General features: G+C 38.1%; 1 protein-coding gene across 3 annotated transcripts in view; it reads right to left on the reverse strand.

Moving 5' to 3' along the window:
* col14a1 (collagen type XIV alpha 1 chain) overlaps window positions 1-25,001 on the reverse strand; it is a 132,265-nt gene that overhangs the window by 87,999 nt on the left and 19,265 nt on the right. For 2 of the 3 annotated variants that reach the window (XM_062980053.1, XM_062980054.1), the window contains exons 3-11: window positions 23,179-23,295; window positions 21,698-21,841; window positions 16,127-16,246; window positions 7,111-7,266; window positions 6,085-6,204; window positions 4,366-4,530; window positions 3,135-3,296; window positions 2,849-3,000; window positions 1,707-1,836 (exon numbers count right to left, since the gene is read on the reverse strand). In XM_062980053.1, coding sequence (XP_062836123.1) covers window positions 1,707-1,836; window positions 2,849-3,000; window positions 3,135-3,296; window positions 4,366-4,530; window positions 6,085-6,204; window positions 7,111-7,266; window positions 16,127-16,246; window positions 21,698-21,841; window positions 23,179-23,295 — 1,266 coding nt within the window. The remainder of the gene's footprint in view (window positions 1-1,706; window positions 1,837-2,848; window positions 3,001-3,134; window positions 3,297-4,365; window positions 4,531-6,084; window positions 6,205-7,110; window positions 7,267-16,126; window positions 16,247-21,697; window positions 21,842-23,178; window positions 23,296-25,001) is intronic. The other variant, XM_062980055.1, reaches the window with a different exon arrangement.

Here is a 25,001-nt window from a genome sequence, read left to right on the forward strand (position 1 = left end):
AAGAGATCAGGCAATCCCCTACATTATCCAATTTCCGTAAGGAACTGAAGACCTGGTGGTGTCGGCAGGTTTTTGAGTAATTACATTGGACTACCGCCGATTTCTGGGCCTGAATATATTGCACAAGATTTCCCTAGCCTAAAATGATACATTTTAATATATTGGTTTTATGGTTCCCGTCCCCATGATCTGGTCATGTAAGTGTGATTTATTGTTATAATTGTATTGTTTTACTTTGTTTAATAATGTGTATTATGTTGTTATGTAATGTTTGTGTTTGCTTTTATGACTGTAAACCGCCTTGAGTCCCATCCGGGAGATAGGGCGGTATATAAATAAAGTTTTATTATTATTTTATTATGACACAGCAAACAAGATAGACATGCTGGATTTCATATCACAAAATCACAAGTCGAACACTTCCCAAGTGTCTAGGACTGTGTGATGTATTTTCGGACGATGCTCGCAGATCCCAGCAGGGTGGCCTTTTGCAGCTGGCAGATCGTAATTTTGTCAATGTCTATTGTTTCCAAATGCCGGCTGAGATCTTTTGGCACGGCACCCAGTGTGCCCATCACCACCGGGACCACCTGCACTGGTTTCTGCCAGAGTCTTTGAAGTTCAATCTTGAGGTCCTGATAGCGGCTGAGTTTTTCCTGTTGTTTTTTGTCAATGCAACTGTCACCTGGGATGGCGACATCAATGATCCAAACCTTTTTCTTTTCCACAACTGTGATGTCTGGTGTGTTGTGTTCCAGAACTTTGTTACTATTATTATTATTAAAATGTGAGCTTTAATTCTTCCTTCCTTCCTCTTGGGAAGCCAGTTTGTATCTCTAGGGTTCCCCAAATGGCCATGCCTACCTCTCCATGATATCACCATTTGGTGGCTTCCAAGATTTTGTACAGGCCATTCCCCATTTAGAACTTCTCAGGATTATTTACAGACAGTAAGAGGTTTTATCTTAAGTGTGCTAGTATTTTTGGCGTCACTCTTTTGCCTTTGGTCTTATAACCACTGAAAATCTCTAAAACACATATATTCCAGTATTTCCCAGATGAAATCTGGGACATATGTGGCTAAGCATCAGTGTGTAATCAGGATAGCAAACATTATTCATAAAGAAAGATAGACAAGCTAGAAGAGGCTGCAATAGTTTGTTTTTACTTGGCCCTACTAGGAAGGGCAAGTTTCCTCTCCTCTCCTCTGATACCTGATAAGTTAATGGAATTCATACTACTTTTGCATTCTGGATTAAGTTTAAACTAATGGAAGTAAATTGATGATTAAAGGGAAAAAGGAAGGACAAACTGGCATTTTAATGATAGCTTAAAAAGTAAGGCTGAGATTTATCTCCTTGTGAAATTGGAACAGCAGGGAATATGCAAAGGGAAGGGTCTGCAATGGGAAAGAGGGAAGCTTCCCTCTCCTGCTATACATTATGGTCCCAATGAGCAACTTTTCTGCAAGGATATTTTTTTAAAAATTTTTTTTAAAAAAATGCTGACTTGCTTTGTAATGACATATTTAGCACCAGATGAAGTTTTGGCTTTCATGCTTAGCAGCATGGGAAGCTTTTAACCCTTATATGGTATTAGGAAGATTAAAACCTAAAATAGCCAGATTCAAGCAATGCAAAGTTACCATGCTATAGCACAACTCAGAATCAGATATATAATGCCTTTGATTCTGTTCCATAACTTACGTGTAGTTTCAGTACCCCGAAGGCCTTCGCTGGCAGAGCTAACATAGATGGCAAATACAGCTATCTGGTATTCAGTCATAGACATCAGGTTTTTCAATACTGCTGTTGAAACACTGCCATCCACCACCACCTGTATGATGGAAGAGGTTGAATTAAATAGATTTTAAAATATGCATAATGCAAATCTTCTCCTTCTGTTAGAAATATGCCTTGACATGCTTCCAAAGGAAGGAGAATGAATCTGAGATGCTTTCTTAGAGAGCTGATAAGCAACCATTAGATATGCCTATCCTTCCTCCCACAGAATAGGCTCAAAGCCAAGCTAAATTATTGAAGCCAAGTTCGTAATAGTGATATTCCCCCTCTGGAAGGGGCCTGGGAAAAACCGAACATTCATCCCTGCCTTGTTCTGTCCTTTGTAATGCTTTCTGGGAGTTTGATTTGATGGTCTGACAAAGCATCTTCAATGCAGGAGGTAATATCAAATACCAAAAATAAATAAATGATGTATCTTTGCCCCATAGATAATACAGGGAAATTAAAGGGAAAGGAAGGCAGGGCATGGAGATCAAAGGAAAAATTGGAACAAAGGCAGTTCTATAGAATGTGAAGTTGAGAGTCCATCTACATGGTAGAATTAATGCAGTTTGATGCCACTCCAATTGCCATGGCTCAGTACTATGAAATATGGGATGCGCAGTTTCACACAAATATTTAATCTTGCTATTTATTTGATCACACTACAACTTTCATGATCCCAGAGAATAGAGACATGATGTCAAACTGCAATAATTTTACAGTATCGATCTATTCTAACACAGTTATTTAAACTTCCTCAATCTGGTGCCCCCCAGAAATGCTGGACTAAAACTCCCATCATCCTCACCAGCAACACCCATGGGGAATTATGATTAAAAGCATTATAGCCCCATAGTTTTGGAGATGTCTAAGCTTTAGCAATCATGTAGATCCACTTAAGATAAATCCTCTGAACATCCGGAATGGCCCAGGAGAATTGCCTTGATGGATGGAATCTCCGTCAAATCCCTCCACTCAACTATTTCCAAGTAATGAATTCACTTGGAGGCATCAATCAAACATTTTTAGATCATTAAGTATCTGGATATTTGCTAAACCATTACCTCCTCTGGCTGCCCTCCTCTAGTGGGATAGTAGACAACTCTGTATTTTTCCACTTTGCCTGGAGCATGAGTCCAACTCACACGAAATCCTCTGGCTGTCACCTCGGATGTGATCAAGTCTGTAGGAGCCCCAAGAGTAGCTACCAATGTTCCTAGGTTTTCAGACAAAAAAAAAAACACATGCACACATTTCAGATACATTTGTTCAGCTGTAGCCTGCTCCAGATTTTGAAACTTTAGTACTTAAACATAGCCAAAAAAGTGACATTTCTGAATCTCTTGCTACCTTTGATTTCCTTTTCCTGCTCTTCCACTCTTGAGCACACTGTCTTTGTAAGACCCTCCACGATGGAGTTCATAAAGCTGAAGTCAGCAACATTGTACACATGAGTGTTGTCTGGTTCAGAGGCGATCTCTTTCAGTTCAGTTTCATCAGCATTTTTTACACCTGGTATTAGAAGAGAGAGAAAAACAAAAATTGTAGTCTTATTTCATTCCGTACATTTATTTATTATTTATTTACAGCATTTATATTCCACCCTTCTCACCCCGAAGGGGACTCAGGGCGGATCACATTGCACACATAAAGGCAAACATTCAATGCCATGACACAGAACAGAGACAGAGACAAGACGCAGGCATCAGAGTGATTTGTTGATATGTTGCAGCTGGCTTGCTTTCCAGCCTGCGCCACAGCCCGGTACAGTGAAAGTGTTGACATTAACCCTTGAAAGAACGTGGAAACATCACTTTTTGGAATGACAACTCCCAGATTCTTCCTAGTCAGCAAGTTCAGTAACCATATTTCCAGGCTATTTCATGGCGCAAAAAATAATCTGAGTTGTTTGTTGTTGTATGCATTGGTGTGATTTTTGATTTATTAGTTCAGAGGAGGTTGACCTTAGCTCTTCTCTGCCCAGTCTCATCCAGTGTGTTACTATGGCTGGGCAACAATTAAAACCCTATTATCCAGAGCTTTAATGCAACACTCAAACTGCTACACGATGGACAGTCATATCTCAAGGAAACAATAGTTGCATCCTGCACTCCAGATCTTTCAATGAGCTTGGGGCCTGCCTGCCATTTCTATTCCAATTGATATTTTTGACTATATATAATTGTTTTTATGTGTATCATCAAGCTGGTTTCACCTTTTGGTGACCCTATGAATGAGAGTTCTCCAAGAGAGTCCTTCTTGAATACATACTTTAATGTGATAAGGGAGGTCAAGAGAGGTGGGAGTAATACTATCAGGATTGTAGCCACTTACAAATAGCCTAGACTTGTAGTAGGATCATCCAAGGCAGAAACACTGGACAAAGATTTATCCATTCTCTTCCAAGAGTAATTGCAACATCAGTGGGAGAGAGCTGATAGCTCCAACAGTGAGAGCAATGAAGAAGCAGCAGTAGTGGAAGGTAACACTCATGGAAGAGTTTAGGGACAATGGCAAAGGCTCTTCAGATCACTCTCAGCTCTGTGCAGAAGAAGACCTTCTAAATATCAATAATACGTACCAATAGCAAACAACTCAATGCCAGCATCTTTCAGGTTTTTTGCAGGTGGAATGACATCATCTTGGGATTTCCCATCTGTGATCAATATGCCAATTTTGGGGACCCCGGGTCTAGCACCTGCCTCTGACTTAAAGTTGTTTTCCAAAATAAAAGTTAAGGCAAGACCTGCAAAGCAAAGAAAAGGCAAAGAATAACCAATCAAAAATATTAATGTTGGCTAATTAATTTGAAGCCTTTAGCAATGTCCTTAAATACAGTTTCATAATTTGATGGAAATTAAATTGGTGTTTCTAGGAAATGTATGCATGCTGAAGGACAAGTGATGAAAAATTCAGTTTCAAAACTGCACACACAGAACCCACATACCTAAAGACACAGTTTACAGGGAGCTGAGATCACTTTGGTATCCACCTATGGTATGAATTTAGTATATTGACTTCTGCTCTAACAAATGGCCTTCAAACAGAGGTGAGACATTAAATCTCCACTTAAAACCCTTCTTTGTAGACAAGCATTTCTTACCAAGTACATGTCACTCCTTTTAAAAAAATTGATGTACATTAAGCCATACGTTTTTTATTATAATTGTCATATTTGTTGGCTTGATTCTATTTTCTCCGTTACAGTCTCTGATATGTAACAGATTATACACTCATTCACTGGATAAATAAAACACACTGTAAAAATCCCTTAGATATATCATGTCAGCACAAGTTTGAAACCAGAATTCTAAGTTTATCAATTGAAAGTCTAAGGGTATTCAGACAGATAGAATGACTTAGTATTTACTCATAGGAAAGACTGAATCTAGACAAAATTCAATCTTTTCTATGAGTAATAATTATAGTTTCCTGTTACCAATCTGCAGAACTGTGTCCTTTAACCTTATTCTTTCAGTTTCCTAAAATTTGAGATTAAACAATTCCAAGCAGCTCCAGCCAAACCAATCAGCCATGCAAATGAATTCCCCACATCTCCTGCTCCTGTTGATAGAAGTGAATTAACAGAGGCAATTATTTGGATACATTGTGAAATTATGGTTTTATATCCTTGATCCTCAGAATCAAGTGTGAATATTATTTATCTTCAGTGGAAGAAATGGGAAAAATCCACTTCCTTGCTTATATTACATGACTTTTTGATATATTAAAACTTACTTTTACAATCAGTTTAAGCTTTTGGTTAATGAGACAAACCAGAAACACAAAGTACAGTTTGATCCTAGCTTGCTTCAATAAACCATAGTTTGAACTAATATGTTGTTAGAATAAGTATATGGTATCTTGCTATTATTTTAAGCCTATAGATTGTTCTGAAATTTTGCACATATTCTACATATTGAAGGCAACAGATAAAATACTCTGATCTAGTACATCTTTAAAACATTAAGACCAAGGTCCTGTCCAATGGTAAATCCAAGAGGATGTTTATGTAGCAGTGATATTCCACCCAACTTTCCAATGGCTAATCTAAGTCATTCCTGAAATTGTTCTGATTGCCGTTCTGCCTTGTGAGGGAGCAGAGTTGCTCCTATATGTATACAGACAGATGCGGTGGACTGCTTGCTAAGCAGCATAACTTCTTACATGAGTGTGTAAAAGTACAACTAGCAACATAAAACAGTTATACTGCTATAATGCCTTAAGAGGATTAGAGTTCCCATTCTCACCCTTCATACATGGTATGAACATGGTAATGGCTTGAGGCAGCTTACCGTACCTGTTAAGGTGTTTCCACCCTTATAAGGTAAATTGCGCACAGCATCCAATACAGCATCTTTTGTACTATAGGTGTTCAAATGCCATTCTATTCGTGGGTCACCACTATATTGTGCAAGGCCTAGGGAAGAAAGGAACATGTTGTGTACGTTTACTTAGAATCACAGAGTCAGAAAGGGACTGTAAAGGTCACACAATCCAACCTCTACCATGCAAAAATATACACTCAAAGCACTCCCAAGGGATGGTCATTTCAAAACCTCTAGAGAAAGCGACTGCATCAGACACTAAGGCAGCATATTCCACTCCCAAACAGCTCTTATTGTCAGAAAGTTCTTCCTAATATTTGGACAAATCTCTTTCCTTGTATTTTGAATCCATTACTACTTGTCTCTGTAGCAGCAGAAAAAGCTTGCTCCCTCCTCACTATGACAGTCTTTCAAATACTTAAACATGGTTATCATGTCACCTTTTAATTTTCTTTTCTAATAGTGAATGTCAACATTAGGCTAGGGAATGTGCATATCAAGAGAACTTATATATTGGACATAACTACATCAGGAGAGAATGAGAGCACTGCTCTCTAAATTAGAAAGTGAGACACTGACAATTGTTCATACAATAGAGTCTCACTTATCCAACATTCGCTAATCCAACATTCTGGATTATCCAACACATTTTTGTAGTCAATGTTTTCAATACATCGTGATATTTTGGTGCTAAATTCGTAAATACAGTAATTATTACTTAGCATTACTGCATATTGAACTACTTTTTCTGTCAAATTTGTTGTATAACATGATGTTTTGGTGCTTAATTCATAAAATTATAACCTAATTTGATCTTTAATAGGCTTCTCCTTATTATCCAACATATTTGCTTATCCAACGTTCTGCCGGCCTGTTTATGTTGGATAAGTGAGACTCTACTGTACTTCAGACTCTTCGGTTTGCTGCCTACTGCACAAGTAATTAGAAAACAGAGCCATAATGGGTTGAGGTTGTCACCCCCTATTTTGAAAGCTTACCTATCCTTGTTTTCTCTGAACCCACGTTGAAAGCTGCGACCAGATTCTCCAGGAAAAGCCGGACAAGCCTGAAATTGAATCTGCCAATGCTCCAGGAACCATCAACCAAGATCACTATATCTGCAATTGCTGGAGTTGTGCATTTAAATTGATTCTCTGTCAATAACAGAAGAGCAAGTGAGAGATTTCATGCAGTGAAAATTTTGGAACACACATTTGTTTAAATTTTGTTTGTGGAAGTATTGTACATCTGAAAATATGATGAAAGACTTTAGATTCAAAAGAAGAAAAGAGGCAAATATTTCCTGGCTTCTCTAGAACTTACTGGGAGCATATAAAGATTTATAAGGCAGTCTTAATATTTGATAGAAGTGCCTATAAGTCTTAAATTGTATCAGAAAGTAAAAAAGAAGTCTGTCCGTCTGTCCTAAAATTTTGAAACATTAGTTGATATCACAGATCCCAAAAAATGAAGGCAAATATTCCTAACATAAAAAGGAACTGATCTGAAAGAAGCAAGTAATCGTCTATCAGAAAAGACAAGTAAAATATGAATAAAATCTGCAGTATGTGCGCAGTGGTTATGACATAAGAAACAAATAAGAGCTATGAAAAGCACAAGCGTAAGGAAATACAAACACAAATAATCATTCCTTGGGCATTTAATAAATGCCATTAATATAGGACCTGCAAAATGCAACATTGAGACCACAGTATTAAAATAAGATTATTTAAAAAAAAAACAACATTAAAAGCAATCTGATGTGCAGAAGGGTGTTGAGAATGGGAAACAATAGCTGCAATTTTTTTATCACAAATTATCTTATTTTTTTTAAGCAACAGCAATTGGTTACGAACAATGCAAGCACATAATGTCAGCACAGAAAGCTATATGGTACAACATAGGTAATAACAGAAAGCTTGCTTGTACATGCACAGTTGTGGTTAGGATACAACATAAAGTTCTTCTTTATGTAGAAGGACAAGAAAAATGACCTAATTTTCACAATCCAGTGGAGGCATGCTATGATGAAGCAGAAAGGGAGAGTTAATAAATACCACAAGCATGAAAATGAGACTTAAGCAAATTCCATTCCTTGTGAACTTACTGAGCAAAATCATTGAAAAACAATGAGCAACCACTTACACTGACACACAATCCTAAATACAAAGGTGTGTCAGCTAGGACTTGTGGTTGCTGCCTTCCATGTCAGTGGGATGATGAATTTGGTCCAGGCTTTATTTAGCCTGAACCATACAAGGCACCAAATTATCTCTGAATAGGATCTACCACCCTGGACAACTCTCTCAAGTTTAGAGTAAAACAGTTGGAGACATTTATTGAGACCCGTTTATTGGACCATGATATGGGAATCACAGCTGCCATTACTAATGTGATTAATAACTGATTGTGTCTCAAAAGAAGTTTTTTTTCATAGAATATGAATTTAGTTGGATCTCCCTGGCTCTACAGAGTCCTCCTGAGCCTATAATTCAAACCATGGTATTCATTATGAAGGCAAACACCTAGATCATGATACACCTTTGAAAGCTGAGGGATCTGAAAAGAGCCTTTGTCAGTTTTTTTTTGTGTGTGTGTCAGAAGCGACTTGAGAAACTGCAACCTTTGAAAGCTGAGGGATCTGAAAAGAGCCTTTGTCAGTTTTTTTTTTGTGTGTGTGTCAGAAGCGACTTGAGAAACTGCAAGTCACTTCTGGTGTGAGAGAATTAGCCATCTGCAAAGATGTTTCCCAAGAAATGCCTGGATGTTTTACCATCCTGTGGGAGGCTTATCTTATGTCCCCAGATGGGAAGCTGGAGCTGACAGAGGGAGCTCACTCCACACTCCGGATTCGAACTGCCGACCTTTCAACCAGCAGTCTTGCCAGCACAAGGGTTTAACCCATTGCACCACCGGGGGCTCCCTTTTGCCAGTAACCTAATGGTACACACTAAATTCCTTTCCCCTAGTTTCTATGTAGATAGGGATACATTTTTGTTTTGTTTTGTTGGAGGTGTATTGTAGCACATAAACACTCAATGGACAGGATGCAAGTTTTGTATAAACAAACCCATGTATACATTTTTCACAATAGTGAGAAATGGATTCAACTAAAAATTAATTGTACCCATGTAATTAAGAGTGAAATGGTTTAAACTGAACTACCCTGAATCAACTGAATTATGAACTGACATCTTAAATTCCAGATCTTCTCATTGCACACTATCCATTCATACTGACTCTAAAGACTATTTGAAATCCTGTCACAAAAAAACACTTCTGGAAAGCTTTTTATTTTGCATATACTAAAGATTACAGCAAATACATGATGTAATTAATTATGTAACATTCATTTGGTTATATGAACTCAATCAACAACAGAAATAATTGCAATTGCACTTCTCGCAATCCTTTATTTCAATACTACTATCATGATAAAGCAAATCATTACTCAGTTTCACAGAATTTATATTAAAGGGGTTAGTGGTTTGGTTCTATGTTTTACTCGGCTTCCACAGAAGTCTGGAGCATGTATAATTCTTCACACGTGAAATCAATGTGTTCAAAGCTTCAGCTCACAAAACATCTGCTGCTTCTGTACAGCCTCTAAGCCTACAATGTTTGTTTTTCTCCTAACACTTGAACTTATCACCATGTGTTGAACGTTCCTAAAATGGAATGACAACGGTGAGAGGTTTAAAAATCAAAACACTCATGCAGTTATTGTGCCAATAAAATGTTAAATGCAGGAACAACCAAATATGGAGAGCATGCAATAAAATCCACATGAGAAAGGTAATGCGCTCAAGCAAAAACACATTTTAGATAGTAAAGATTGTCTGCTATCACCACATACTGTCATTCTTTGGCCCTATCCACCAATAGTACTAATGACTATCCGTGGTTGGAAGGTTCAAAGTCTATCTCATATTACTTTCCTCACCACTATAGCATTTATATATACAATGGTTGCTGATGATGCACATCTCTGTTGGGCTCTGGGTTTTGGTCCAAATTTTAAATCGAGGTGTCCAAGGAGTTGAATCCTATCTCAAAAATTGGTTCAGCGCCTTTAAATTTCAGACTGAAATCCAGAGTGAATTCAATTAAATGTCCCATTGACAACCACCATACACAAGAATGGTTTGAACAGACTACACTACACATATTGGTACACTAATTAATTCACCAGTGTCATGTGGATCTTCTTGGCCTGTTTATCACATATCTTTTGTGGTTCCAGGTTAACATCACAATATTTTCCTTCCACCATTCATATGGTTGTCTACTCATCCATGGCTTCAGTCAATATCTTCCATCTTATCTTTCACCCCCAATGACCATTGTTAAAACTCAACTTCTCACCTCATCACTATACTCACAAGTTTTGTATTTCTATGGTATTCACACAAACAATTTGCATATAAAAATTTGTTCATAGGCACTTTGTTCCATGTATCTGAGGGAGCAGGCTTAATCTATGATCAATATCTTTTTCTCTCAAGACGCTAAAAGTTTTCCTTTGCAGACTGATATTCTAGAGTAACACAGTTATGTCTTTGCATTCTAACATCCATTGTTAAAGCAATCTACATAGTGCACCTAATTAAATTTGTACCCTGTGCTTTGAACTTTATTTAATAATAAATCTTCCTTGGCTACATGACATTATTGCTGCTGCAATACGAGTTCACTGTTTTGTTGGCCATGTTCCAAATATATTGTGTGATTTTTTTTGGCAATAATTAAAAGCAAAAGTCCCCTTGGAACAAAAGCCACATCTGCTTTCTGCTGTTTTTGATTAATGTTTCTCCTCCTTAGTTTTCTTTTAAATGGTTTTGTTAGTGAATATTTAACTAAAACTTTAGATTGTAAGTTTGCCAGACAGTACAAAATAAAATAATGTTAGTCTTCTTGATCAACAAAGTTACTACAGAAAAGTTGATAAGAAACTTGCCCTAGGTATATACACCAGTTAAGTACTGCAAAATTGTAATAAATGAAACATGTTGAGAGGCAGTGAAATAAAACTGGAAGAAATTTCAATAGTCATCTAGCTGACATCTAGGCAAATATTAGCTTGCATGATCTACTTCTTACTTGCTAGAACTTTGATACATCAAATTAGGTCTATTTTTAAAAAAAACCATATACGATACTTAGAATCACATTTTTGAATACCAGAATCAGATGTGGCTCATGATTCTTCTACACATCCGATCCAAACTTGACAAACCAAAGTTTCTTTAAGGCAACAAAGAAATTAAGGTTTGTTGCTATTGTAGTACAATTGATAGTAAGAAATCTTTGTTAGTTCACTGTAGATCAACCAGAGATCTATTAGTATATTTATTGTAGTGATAAATACAGTGGGCCCTTAGTATCTCCTGGGGTTTGGCTCCAGGAACCATATATATATAGATATAGCCTTTTGGATTTTTTAAAAACGTTATCAAGGTGTGGATTGTTAAATTCATGAATGCAGAAGTTGTGGATACTTAAGGTCAACTGTATGTAGACTGATCTTGTAGCACCTTGGAAATCAACTGAGAGAACGAAGATGCAGTATAAGCTTTTGTAGGCTTAATCAACTTCTTCTAAACATAGAATGTACTAGTGTCTAGCAATTACCTTTATGAGCAGACTGTATGAATAGCCATAATAATGTAAAACCTCTGGATATAATGATGAGGCAGTGAGTTCACTTTTAACCAAGATGTTTGTACCTGGGGAAGTGAAGAAGCTAATGAAGTATTTCTATTCCATTCTGATGAATTTGGTGCTTTCCATGGAGTGTAACTGAATTAAGGTATTTATTGACGAATTACATATGTTGAGCAAATACATGAATGGGACTCATGAACACTGGAAATGTGAATCTACCCTGCTTTTCATCTCAGACTTTAAAGAACTGATAAAATTATTTAGTGGATAGGATTCCTTTAAGATAGATCCTTTTAAGTCCAGGCTAAAACCCAAGCAAATTCAGTTATGCAATGACATCTGGACCTCTAGTCACAACTACTCCCAACATGGAAACAATGGAAGCAAATAACACTGCCCAACAAACAAATTCTTAGTTTCTGGTTTTTAGGCTTGTTCCTTGAATTATTTGGGGTGGCGAGTCAGAAAATTGCATTGGATAGACTACATCAGCTTTAGTTGCTTAGATATGGTTACCGTGGTTTTCTATGGGTGACCAGATGTCCTATATTCTGTATCTCAAAAACCAGAGCTGATAGGGGAAAACGTGTGCCATTTTTGGAATGAGCAGGTCAAATACAACCAGAAACAAGGTTAACATTTGAGGCACCAAAATGTATGTTGGCCAGTGAATCCAAGGTAGGAGGAAGCACCTTTTCACCTGAAAAATGACACAGGAGAAGATTTTGCCTTTTCACTCTAATGATACCTTCTCCAACCAGATCACTGTCCACTACCACCACTCCATAAACAACTTAAGGAAACAGATATCAGGAGTTACAGTGACATGACTTCCTCATTAAATCTAGTATGGAAAGCACTGCAGTTGTGCAAACCTGTTATACTTTTGTAACATATTTTCACTGTGGTTTTGTGACATGGGCATGGGCAACTGTGCAGACAGTAGAGTTCATTTTTCCTCCCTGCAACCACCTAGCATGCTTTAGTGTGCCCAAAGTGACAAGGTGTCATTTCATGTTGTCTGATTTTGAAATCATCTTTGCCCTTTTCTTGCCTTTTGGGAGAGTTTTAGGGCTTGGGGGGGGGGGGGTTGTGGTGGACCAAAAGCAACAAAGGGTTCCTATACACACTGTTTATAATGCTATAGTATTGGACATCATTTATGAGATTTTATTTTTCACACATGATATACATTTATTTCAATATATACCCCAAAATTGGCCTGACTGAATGCTTTTGGGGACGTTTGGGGTTCCCAAGGGCTATACACTGTGGTTTCTGTGGGATGCACTTTCCTCATCCCTTCTTTAAAAATGAAGCATATCTTGGTGGTTAACCAGCATTGACAACAATTGCTCAGGGGTAAATAACTATGTCCAGCTGCTACCAATCAGAGAGTAGCCTCCAGCAAGATTGTTGTACGTACCTTATTGATTAGAAGTAGACTGAACTGTAGGAATGTGAAGAATATTAATACAGTAGAGTCTCACTTATCCAAGCCTCACTTATCCAAGCCTCTGGATAATCCAAGCCATTTTTGTAGTCAATGTTTCCAATATATCGTGATATTTTGGTGCTAAATTCGTAAATACAGTAATTACAACATAACATTTCTTGCATAATGAACTACTTTTTCTGTCAAATTTGTTGTATAATATGAAGTTTTGGTGCTTAATTTGTAAAATCATAACCTAATTTGATGTTTAATAGGCTTTTCCTTAATCCCTCCTTATTATCCAAGATATTCGCTTATCCAAGCTTCTCCCGGCCCATTTAGCTTGGATAAGTGAGACTCTACTGTATTCCCATTCTCAATTTAAATTCTCAATGATGTCTCCATACTCAGAATACCTATTAAAGAAAAAGTGATCAAATTTCATTGCATATTGTGCAAAATTTATGCCATTTGCACAGCTTTAAGCAATTTCCACAAATACATGGATTCTTCTGGAGCAGAACCACATGTAGTTCTCTTGCATGTGTTTCCTCTGAGGACAATCCTGGCGTAATTTTTTCAATAGCATGTTTTCAACTGCTTTCTGCTTATTGTATAGATTCTTATAGAATCTATTATATAGATTCTTATATTATACATGATTTCTAATTTCATAGGGACAGGGCACTGTGAATTAGCACCAACGGTAGAAAAGGCTAGCTATACAACTGACCTCCTCTCCTTCCCTGCAGTTCAAATACCTAGAGGGCAGGCAGGTGTGTCAAAACTATGGCAGACATTTCAGGTGGGATAATGTCATAATTTATCACACGGCTCCTATTCTGAGGAAAAGCTGCAATAAGTTTATCTATCTAAAAAGATGAACCTGTCTAAAAAGATGGAAAGGTATCAAGTGGGGCATTGCAGTTGTGGTGGTTCTGTCACTTTCCCATAAAGAGAGGCTACATTTTGTGTCCGTTCACACTCTCCATCTGACAGCTTAAATAGTCATTGGCACTTCATGACATGCTAACAACAGATTAATTAAACCTGACAACATTCTTGTGAGGCAAGTATTATCATGCACTTTAAAACACAGGACTGTATACCGACTCCAACCTTCCATAGCAAGTTGGGAACTTAAATTAGATATTTGGTCTACATTTGCAAAGGCTTAAGGGATAAGTGTCATTTTTTTTCTTTTTACTCCATATTGAGGAACTCAGAGTGATTGGTGTTTTTCATGATTTTGTATTCCCTGGAGGACACAGATTTTCTACCAAAATAAAGTGTGGGTGTCCATATCTTGCTCTGGTGGAAATTTGCTTGCCTTCGAATCTTTAAAAACAAAAGGCAACTCTCATGTTGACAGTCCCTTTCCCACGATTTAGAAATGTGAATTTGGGAAAAGTCTCGAGCTGCAGACAAGGCTGCGGGGAAATATGATTCCCATCCCCAGATTTCAACGAATGACATGACAATGACAAATTACTTCAGATATCTTTACTGGCAATGTATGAAAAAGGCAAAGATTTCTGAAAACCTAAATATGGAAGGAAACTTTACCCTTTCTCTCACAGTGCAAACCTGGGAAAATGGAGATTCCAAAATCTTAAAGTTGATAATATTGGTAGAAGAAGTTTTATGAGACAATTTGTTCTTCATACTGTAAATTACTGCTAATAATAGTTTAAATGCTTTAGAATGCCATTTCATTAAAAATAATAGTTTTTACCTAAACACATAGTAAATAGTCTTCTGACACATGTGTATATCAGCCACCCTGAAATTGGCAACATTTTGACAATAAACTTACAATAAACATTTGCTTGGATGCAGGAAAGTATGAGACAATTGAGCATATAGCTCAGGCATGGGCAAATTTGTCCTTCCATGTGTTTTGGACTTCAACTCCCACAATTCCTAACAACCTACTGGCTGTTCTATTCTCTATTCTTTTCTCTATTTTTCTATTATTTTGCCCTTCTCAGTTTCATCACTCAGGTTCAGAGAAAGAGGAAATTCATCTTCACAATTATTTTGCTTTGTTCAGAAACTGCACTCCATGCAGTTATGCCGGCCACATGACCTTGGAGGTGTCTACGGACAATGCTGGCTCTTCAGCTTAGAAATGGAGATGAGCACCAACCCCCAGAGTCAGACATGACTGGACTTAACATCAGGGAAACCTTTACCTTTTACCTCAGAAACAAAAAGGAAAGGAAAACCCAGGAGTAATAGTCGTGGCCCTTTCTCTGCTTCACTAACTGGAGTTCCTAAAATAACATTCATGTTTCACCCCTAACCATAATTTTGGCAGTAGTTGGTTATCTAAAATTAATAAGAAACGTTGAAGTCAAAGTTATGCCTCATCCATCTAGTTTTGCCTGGGTTCTATTAATATTTAAAGGATTCCTGAAAAAATTGTTTTTATATAGAGATGTGCTGAATTTCATTTTTGGTATGAAATACTACTTTTCTGTTTTCCTTACCTTCCAATACAACATTACAGTGGTTTCACTAACAATTTCAGTGGCACAAGACACAAAGAGACCTTGTCATGTTCCTTCCCATCAACACCCCACACAGCTGGACACACAATTGCCCCAGTTATGCACTTCTGTGAAAACAATGGCAGAAGGTGTGGGGTGGGAAGAGGCACAAGCATTCCTCAGAATCTGGACCGTAAAGTCATGAACTTTATTGCCTTGTTCGTTCATTGAAAATGTACACAGATCATAGAAGGTGAAGCAAAATACTTTAGCTATCGATGTGTCACATTAAGTATAGTAACAGGAATATATTAAGACAACACTGGTTATGATTATTGTTTGCCAGGATAGTATTCCTGCCCAACTTCCATGTATACTTTAATGTTGTTCATCCAGACCTCCCTGGACCCCATAAATTCTGACCTTCTACTCTTGGAAATTGAGTACTTTCTGGATCCTCTGTTGGGACTGTAGGCTTCCATTTACCTACATCTTTGACCTTGGGTTTGCCTGATGTTTCCTTCTTTTTCTCAATATCTTTGACTGCAAAAAAAAGAGGAGAAGGGCATTTAAAAGAAAGAACTCATAAACACAATAAGACCCTCACACCTAAAAATCATCATCATCACCATTATCATCATCTGGAAAAGAAATCAGAGATTCTGGGAACTATTCCAAACAAACTGACCAAATATCTGGATGAAACTGCCTCGGGCAAGATTACAATAATACAGTTGCAAAAAAAAAGGGAAAGAAACATTGCCACATTATCTGATTATACGTCACTGATTTCTAGATTCACATAGAAATTTTGAATCACTTACAGCCTGAAATTTCAGTTAGTAGCATCTATTAGAAATAGTAAACAGAGAAACTGAGCTCCTTTATGCACTGTTTCATGAACTATTTCCTCTGTATTTCCTCTGTATTTCAGGCAAACAGTGTGTGTGTGGGACACACAGTTAGGCATAGTGATCAAGAACAATATCGCAGTCATATTTATATCATGTCTTTCAGTTTATCTTCCTATTAAATTAGACATAAAAGCAGGAACCCTATACACATTCACTGAGGAACAAACCCACTAAAAGTCAATGGGATCTACCTCTGAACCTCTGGGTTGGCTTATACGTGCAAACTTTCCCTAGCCCAGATTTTTGCTGACATAACTGAAGTCTACAAATTATGCACACAAAAACGCTTCTTCCAACCTAAAGAAATTGTCATTATGAAATAACTTTAACCAGAATTATAAGCAAGATTAATATTGCAAGTACAGTGATGAATGAACTATGGTAGTAAGAATTCTTCTGGCTCCAATTTATTTAAATTTGTAGCATATTTCCTCCTAAGATTTCAGTCAACTTCACATAATTAAAAAAAAACTCAATTAGATGACAATGTCTTGAGACCATTCCACTGCATGTGTAGATGGGAAGGAATGTTTTAGTTAAACAATTCCTAAAATAAACACTAAATTCAAACAAAAGCCAATCTAAGCTATCATAATGAAGTATGCAGCATATTTAACAACTGTTCTGATTTGAGAGGGACAGACCCAATTAATCCTGTGTCATCCCACTTTTTCAGCTGTGTTTAAAGTATTCCTCTCTCCTCCTCCTCCTATATTTTGTCCTTGGTTTATTTTGATTAATGCAAACTGAATGCAAAATGCAGCCAAGGACAAGGAAGAAGAGATGACCATTCTCTTAGGCCAGAGTTTCTCAAACTTTGCTCATCCAGATGTTTTGGACTTCAGTTTCCACAATTCCCAACAGCTGGTAAACTGGCTGGGATTTCTGGGAGCTGAAGTTCAAAACACTTGGAGGAGCACAGTTTGAGAAACACTGTCTCAGGCAAGCTCAGGCTAAGGCAAACGACCACAGTATCTTTTAGCTTGTGTGTAAATAAGAATTTCCACACTGAGATATTGTTTGGCCACATCAGTTTTCATAAGTGAAATAAATGTACATGACTGTGGACACTGCAAATGGCAGATTGACAGGAGTAAGTCTTCACTTACTCCTGTCAATCTGCCATTTTCAGAGTCCACAGTCATGGGCAAGCGGCACCAAACCAAAGCTGTCAGCAATGGTCGTTGATACTAAAGTTTAATGGCATCACCAGTGACTGTGTTTACATTTCAGTATTTAGCCAGGAAACCTCAGGGCCTGAGACAATCCTGAACTAGCAACCCTAACTAGACCAGACGACCATACAGTGCCAACAAAAGCCCTGCAAAATATTTGTCATTTGTCCAAGGCATAAGGAAGAAAAATGATTCTTTAGATATCTGGAGACTTATTTTAATGATCCCCTTATTTGTTCTTCATAAGACTAAACACAGTGAAGTAGTTCAGATTCTTCTTATATCTCTTGTATCCTAAACTGTTTTTTGTGTGAGGCCAATCTCCTTTGAATCCTCTTTCATTTATAAATTGTGAAAAACTAAATACAGTACAGTCGGGTTTCCACATCTGTGGGTTTGACTTAGAATTATGACTCAAATCAACATGATTTTAAAACATATTACTTTGATTATATGGCAGGGAGTTGGACTAGATGTGTCAAGAGTCAGACACCAATTAGCGAACAAAAATAGAGTTTATTCAGCAGATAAGCCAAAAAGTAATGATAACACAGAAAAAACCTTGAAACACTTCACTATCAGTGCTTCAAGAGCAGTTCAAACAAAAATATAATTCAGCAACACAAGCAGGTAAAAACAAGGCTAAACAAACTTAGTGCAAACTGCACTTTCTGAGTCCAAGCCCTGCCAGCCGGCTCTGTAGTTTTCAAAGGAACAGTTCCCAAAAGAAAACACCAAATTGGTCAGGAAACAAACTAAGAATGCAGTAGACTGCTTCCACAATGTGGATAAAGCCGAAGGCTCCAAAAGGATGGTGAAAAGATGTCATCCGGGATTCCAAGGTCAGGTCAGGAGATAACAGCGGTGTCCAAAGAGCAAGCCAGGAATCAAAAGCCGATAGTAGTCATCAATCACAGGGCGAAGGCAGTAGCAAGGTCAAATTCCGATCCAAGGTCTGAAGAGGGTGCAGTCATCCAAAACAGGTCCACGATAAGACACAGCGAGAGCCAAGCTAGGTGATAACAGCAGATTCAAATCATAGTCCAAGTCCAGTCTTCATGGAAACACAGAGATCCCAATGGCGCCTCAGCAACACCTTGCCACACGCAAAGTGCAGTGGCCAAACATTCCCATTTTATTCCCCTTCCTCCTGGGTGACCAAACACTCACGACCAAACACCAGGTGTCCCAAATCTACTCAGAGTCTGAGCTCCACACAGCTAGAGCTCGTGGATCTGGAGTAACTAGCAATTCGTCGGAGTCCCAATCATCCTGCCCACACTTAGCCCCATGAACACTTAAAGAACCATCCTCCCTTCTCCAAGCATCCCAATTGGGATCAGCTCCTGCAGAAACCCCAGGTTCAGAAGTATCCATAGACCCCAAATCCCCAGACATCTCCGGTGGCTGTGCCCATTCAGTGCCCGCTTCCCCAGCCACCACCTGTTCTTCAGCATCCATCTCCCCATCTGAATCTTCCTCAGAAGATCCCCCATATAGCTCTCTAAGTCGCTTCCTGCGCAACTCCTCCAGTGAACCCTCATCACGAGGGTTTTTTCTTCCTCTTCGAATTCCATCCCCATCAACCATAATCCCCGAAGGCGCAGTCACAATAAGATGACCTATGTGGTTTCTTCCAATTCTATTATTATATGATTCTGTTACCTTGACACATAAAGGCATAGCTAAATACTAATAGTCTAAAGCATATTCATATTTTAAGATAGAAAAGAAGGATTTTGCAACCCAATTATGCCTGATTTCATTTGGACAAGCCGTTATGCTGTTATGGAGATCTAAGTCTCACTGCAGCCAATAAAAACACAGCAAAGTCAAAGAAGCTATATTTAAAACATACTGTAATCCTTAGATTTAAATCATGCTGTCAACCTTATTTTTCCGGTGGAATTAAGCAACTCTACAAACAACTGCAGCTAATAATTCAGAGCCCGAAGCGACCATCAACGGTTTGCTCTTTAACTTTAAAGTAGCATGTGGTTTTGAAGATTGCTTAATCAGGGTGTTATAATAAATACAGACAGTTGCACTAAGGGAAGCCTGCAAAGGAGTTTGGCAAAGATTCTTCATTAAGAAGCCATCATAAAACATGCTTGCCTATGGACACAGAAATATACTTTTGGACTTGGCTGAATGAAGCAGTAATGGCATACCCTCCAACATTTCACAAAGAATAACTGGCATACATGTGGCCAAACAACATCAGAGTGTGGTCAGATGGCAAAGGTTATTAACGAGGAAAACAAAACTTAGAAGCAGCAACAGGAGGTTGCTTTTATTTAACCTTATCGAGAAAAGTTAAAAAAAAGCATCCTCTCCCCTTCCTTTACTTTATTGAACAAAAACTATACAAAGTCAACTAGTTTTGCAAGGGTGAAATATTTCCACAAAAGTGAAAAATACATGAATGGCCTCTCTAGAAATGTCTAGGTCCTTTGGCACAGCTTTCAAGATCAACTCTTTGCCAAGGTTGATCATAGAGTCAGCATTAGAGAATGTAGATATTCTTTGAGAATGTTCTCACAGAATATCTACATTCTCTAATGTTGACTCTATGATCAACCTTGACAAGGAGTTGATCTTGAAAGCTGTGCCAAAGGACCTAGACATTTCTAGAGAGGCCACATTAATGAAACTGGCCAATAATTAGATCTGCAAAAGTCACATCATCAAATGTGGAGGGTCAACTGTAATTTTGCACCTTTGACTCAAGTTTGCAGCAACTAGAGCATAGGACAAAGAGGAAAATTGGGAGAAGACAGAAACTGGAACATTTTCAAAGCAGTTAAAACTGTGAGAAAAGAGGATAAATCAGGACTGTCCCTGTCGGAATAAAATTAGGGACACTCATATTCCAAAACACGTATCACTACTGGTGAAAACTATCTGGTGTTGCTACCAGCCCTATTTCTAGTTGGAATTGATGACAGATCCCCCAAAATTGCCTTTCTGGATGAGGGCACTATATATCCTTTGCAATGAAACTTGAGTTTCTTTGGCAGTGTGATTTCCTTAGAAAAAATGCTTTAATAGACAAGCTTTGCCTTTCAATTATCAATTGCAAAAGAAAACTCTTAAGTGTATAATACAGAAGTAAGGACAAGCATGTCTTATAGCATCTTTGACCAAATGAGAGAGCATATCTTGTAAATACATACTAAGGATGCTGTCTAATTTGATCCCCTTGCCTTTGTTCAGACATGGCTCTCGACAAATCTGGCTGCTAAATCCATGGTCAGCATAGTGAAAAAAACACTCCAAAATAGCCTCAGAGGTGACCAGATGCACTTGGCTGAACCTGCTATGGTACCATTTTGGCGTCCACACAGTCCAGCTAAGTTAAAACTGCATCAGTTCCACTGGACCATCCCTCACCCTCTGCGTTACTGATGCTTCTCCCAGCCAGAGTGTGAGATCCTGATCAAACATCATAGGCTCTCTATTCTTACAAAGTTAAAGTCCTTGTAGATTCACAACTCCAATATTTCAACAGCATAGAACAATGCAGCTAAAGTTGTTTTAAATTGCATTAATTCAATAGAGTAGATGCACCCTAAGTGGGTTTTGCCCATTCTGCTACAAGTCTAGAGATCAATATTGTCCTACTTCATTAGAATATTAGCAGCAGTCGAATTCCCAAACCCAGAGTCAGGCCCTTTCTTTGAGGGCTGAAGCCCACATCTCTATCCTCAAGGGGAGGAGGAGGAATCTCTGCAAAATCCTTGATTATATTTTCTCTTCATCGAGTATATTTTCTCATCCTTGATCACAAGACCTTTTCTATGACACCAAACATAAATAAGAACACATTACAGATATTCAACTTTAATCAGGCTCCTTATAAAGCATGGTTCTATCAGATGTGGCAATAACAGGAAACAACTTACTTCGGAACTGGCCTTGAGCTGGCTTGCTTTCCTGATCTTTCGCAAAGGCAACAACTTGAACTGTATAGCTCTGATCAGGGATAAGACCCTGAATAATTGCTTTGTTTGCATTGTTTTGAAGAGTGAGCTCATTGGTTTTTCCACCTGCAAAAGAGAAGCAAAGTAAGTTTGCAGTTTTTTAACATTTTTCAAATAGCTTGCATATCTTCGCAATATTATATTTTTAACAGCCACATAAATCCAAAATTAAGACATACATTAAAATATTTGACATCAAGTCAAAACATTGGACTATCCATTCTAGCAAACACTTCTAGCAAATAGACACCCCTTGCCTTTGACTCCTTCTCCCCACAAAATTAACTCATTAAGCAGTTAAAATCTCCTTTAACTCTCGCTTGAACTGGATTTGAGAGTCTATGTTTAATTTTGGCAAAAGCTAAAATGAACCATTATTAAATCATGTGTAGACATGTCTTCCTATTGAAGAATTACCTCTCATATATTATTTCCATCCATAGGCAATTGCCCTTCAGGTATCTAAACAATTTGGGATTCCTGTCAGCTTTGGAATAGCTGTCAGAAAAAAACTATAGTTGAATCATGATAATATGCAAGAGCAGAAGGAAGCTAGAAACTATTGCCTGAAGAAAGGTTAGTATGTCAGAAACAAATGTTACAGAAAATGAAATATTTTTGTTTTGCAAGAAGAAAAGCATTCAAACATGATCTTTTTACTTGCATTCTATAGTTGTATAGCCCCAAAGGCCTGTGCTATGTATGCTTAAGTATCCGTTTCTATCGTGTCAGGAGCAACTTGACAAACTGCAAGTTGCATCTGATGTGCGAGAATTGGCTGTCTGCAAGGACGTTGCCCAGGGGATGCCCAGATGTTTTACTATCCTGTGGGAGACTTCTCTCATGTCCCTAAATAGGAAGCTGGAGCTGACAGACAGGAACTAACCCCGCTCCCCAGATTCAAACCACTGACCTTTTGGTCAGCAGTCCTGCCAGCACAAGGATTTAACGTTTGGTGGAAATTGGCCATAGAGTCATGCTGGATTACCTAAATGTCTAGAGAGAACATATTACTGAAACATATAAAGTGAAACTCACAAATGTGGAGGTCTGATAGTAATCAGTTACAATGCAATTGTTAGAAGAAGATTTTTAATGATGCTATTTTCACATTTTTGTTGTTGTGTTCCTTCAAGTCTTTTCCAACTTATGGCGACCCTAATGTTGATCACTGGGGTTTCCTGGTAGGATTTCTTTGGTTTTGGTTTACTCTTGACTTCCTCTGAGGCTGAGAGAGTAGGATTTGCTCAAGGTAACCACCCAGGTTACCAGAGTCAATAGTCAAAAAACAATATCACATTGGCTTTCATTGTTCCCCCCTACTCATCGGAAATTCCTTATCATGTCTTAAAGAACCTTGCAGTTCACTCTGAGCATTCATCCTGCACATCTGCTTTGCTTACCTGCATTTGGGGTGACAAGCAGTTTATATCCATCAAGCTGCCCTTTAGGGGCTTTCCATGAAATCTGAATACTGTCATGATCCACAACAGTATATCTTAATCTTGACGGAGGGGCCACTGAAAGGGAAGCAAGAAATAGAGACACTGAGATGTCAACCAAGTTTCTCACACATAACAAATGTACATTACAGCACACAGAGACATTCAAATTAATAGATAGAACACATCTTTTGGACGAGACAAAGGATGCAAGTTACGGAATGAGTCACACGATGCAATCTATTAGTTTGTAAAATGACATTAAATACACCACAGTGCTTCACTGTCTCCCAAAACATACCCCAAAGACACAATAAATTAAAAAGGGACTACTGGTGCCACAGAAGAGAAAGAATGAAAAAGTAGGGTTAGAGGTTACAAAGCTCTAGTTCAGCAAGCAAAGCCATTGTACAAATCTACTTTGTCCTATATATGTGGGGGAAATCATCATAATCTGCTGTTCTAGATTTTTGGGTTTCCTCTTATGAAAGGGTGGGGACAAAACCTTGCAAATGTAATTTTGGAAACTGACATTTAACCTTACTTATGAATATTCCCTCTTTCCCTTTATCCATTACAAGTTGCTCAGCTTTTCCCCATAGTATGACATGTTATTTGGGGGAGGGGGTTAAATTCAGAAATTAAGAAAATCTCTTCTTTAAACACCCCCCCCCCCCAAGTTGGCCTTTTTGTTTCCCAAAGCAAGAAGTAAACACTGCTCATTACATATGGTGAAATAAAATTGCCATAATGCATAATTTGATAAATGATTATTTTAATAGCCCCATTATGTCTACGCCAAAAGCAACAAGCCACAGGTAAATTCATTACTTGTAATATGTTACTTCCATGCTCTCATTTGAGGAAAAGACTTAAGCACATATTTTCAAAAACTTGAATGGACATAAAATTTTGAATATGTATTTAATGCAAGCAGAATTCAAAGGGCAGTGGCAAGCATGGACATGAGCTTAACTGGCAACATGGAAGAACCAGGGCTGTTGCTCCTGAACATCCAAGAAAGAAAGGATGCTAGCTAGCTCTTCTAGTTTAAGGAGGAATGTCACTAACAACAGCTCTGCAGTAAGCTTTGAGAAGTAGTGTTCAAAAATTATCGGTAAAATTTACATAAATCTACCCAGCCATTACAGATCTGTGAATCTCTTCTATAGAGGTCTATACAATTACTACTGAGAGAATTCCATTTAAATTGGGATTTTGAAAGGCCATATGTTTTAATTATGTAGATAATCCTGTGTGAAAATGCACATGAAGGGCTTCTTTACACTGACCAAAAATTCCAGATCCACCCTAAACTCACTGCTGTGTTTCCACGATGTTAAGCAACTTCTGGTGCGAATCATGGGGTGATTCCCTTCCCCTTAATCAAACTTTGCCCCTTTTAATGCAAAGTCTGGGGTTCTCTGGAGTTTGCTGGAAGCTTCAGAATATCCTGGGATTTGGCAACTGTCTATACAGCTGGATCAAGTCTATTTTCAATCAAACCCCTATCAGAATGGCACCATTTCCATCACCCTTTCTCCACTAACTACAGAGCCTGGCCCTCACAGTAACATCTCCCGATGTCAGAATGAGATGTTTGGACAACCAGAAAGGATGAGGTCAATCCTTCTGGCTGGTCATGGGCTCCCCATTTGGACATCAGCAGATGTGACAGGTGATGACCAAGTGAGCTTCATGGCTGGTGAAAAGTTTTCCAGTCTTGCGGAAGAGATCTTTTGCTCTAGGAATTTGCTGTCATTTTATTTTTCATTGTATTGATT

Source organism: Anolis carolinensis, chromosome 4, assembly GCF_035594765.1.
Source record: "Anolis carolinensis isolate JA03-04 chromosome 4, rAnoCar3.1.pri, whole genome shotgun sequence".
In the NCBI taxonomy this organism is placed as follows: Eukaryota; Metazoa; Chordata; class Lepidosauria; order Squamata; family Dactyloidae; genus Anolis; species Anolis carolinensis.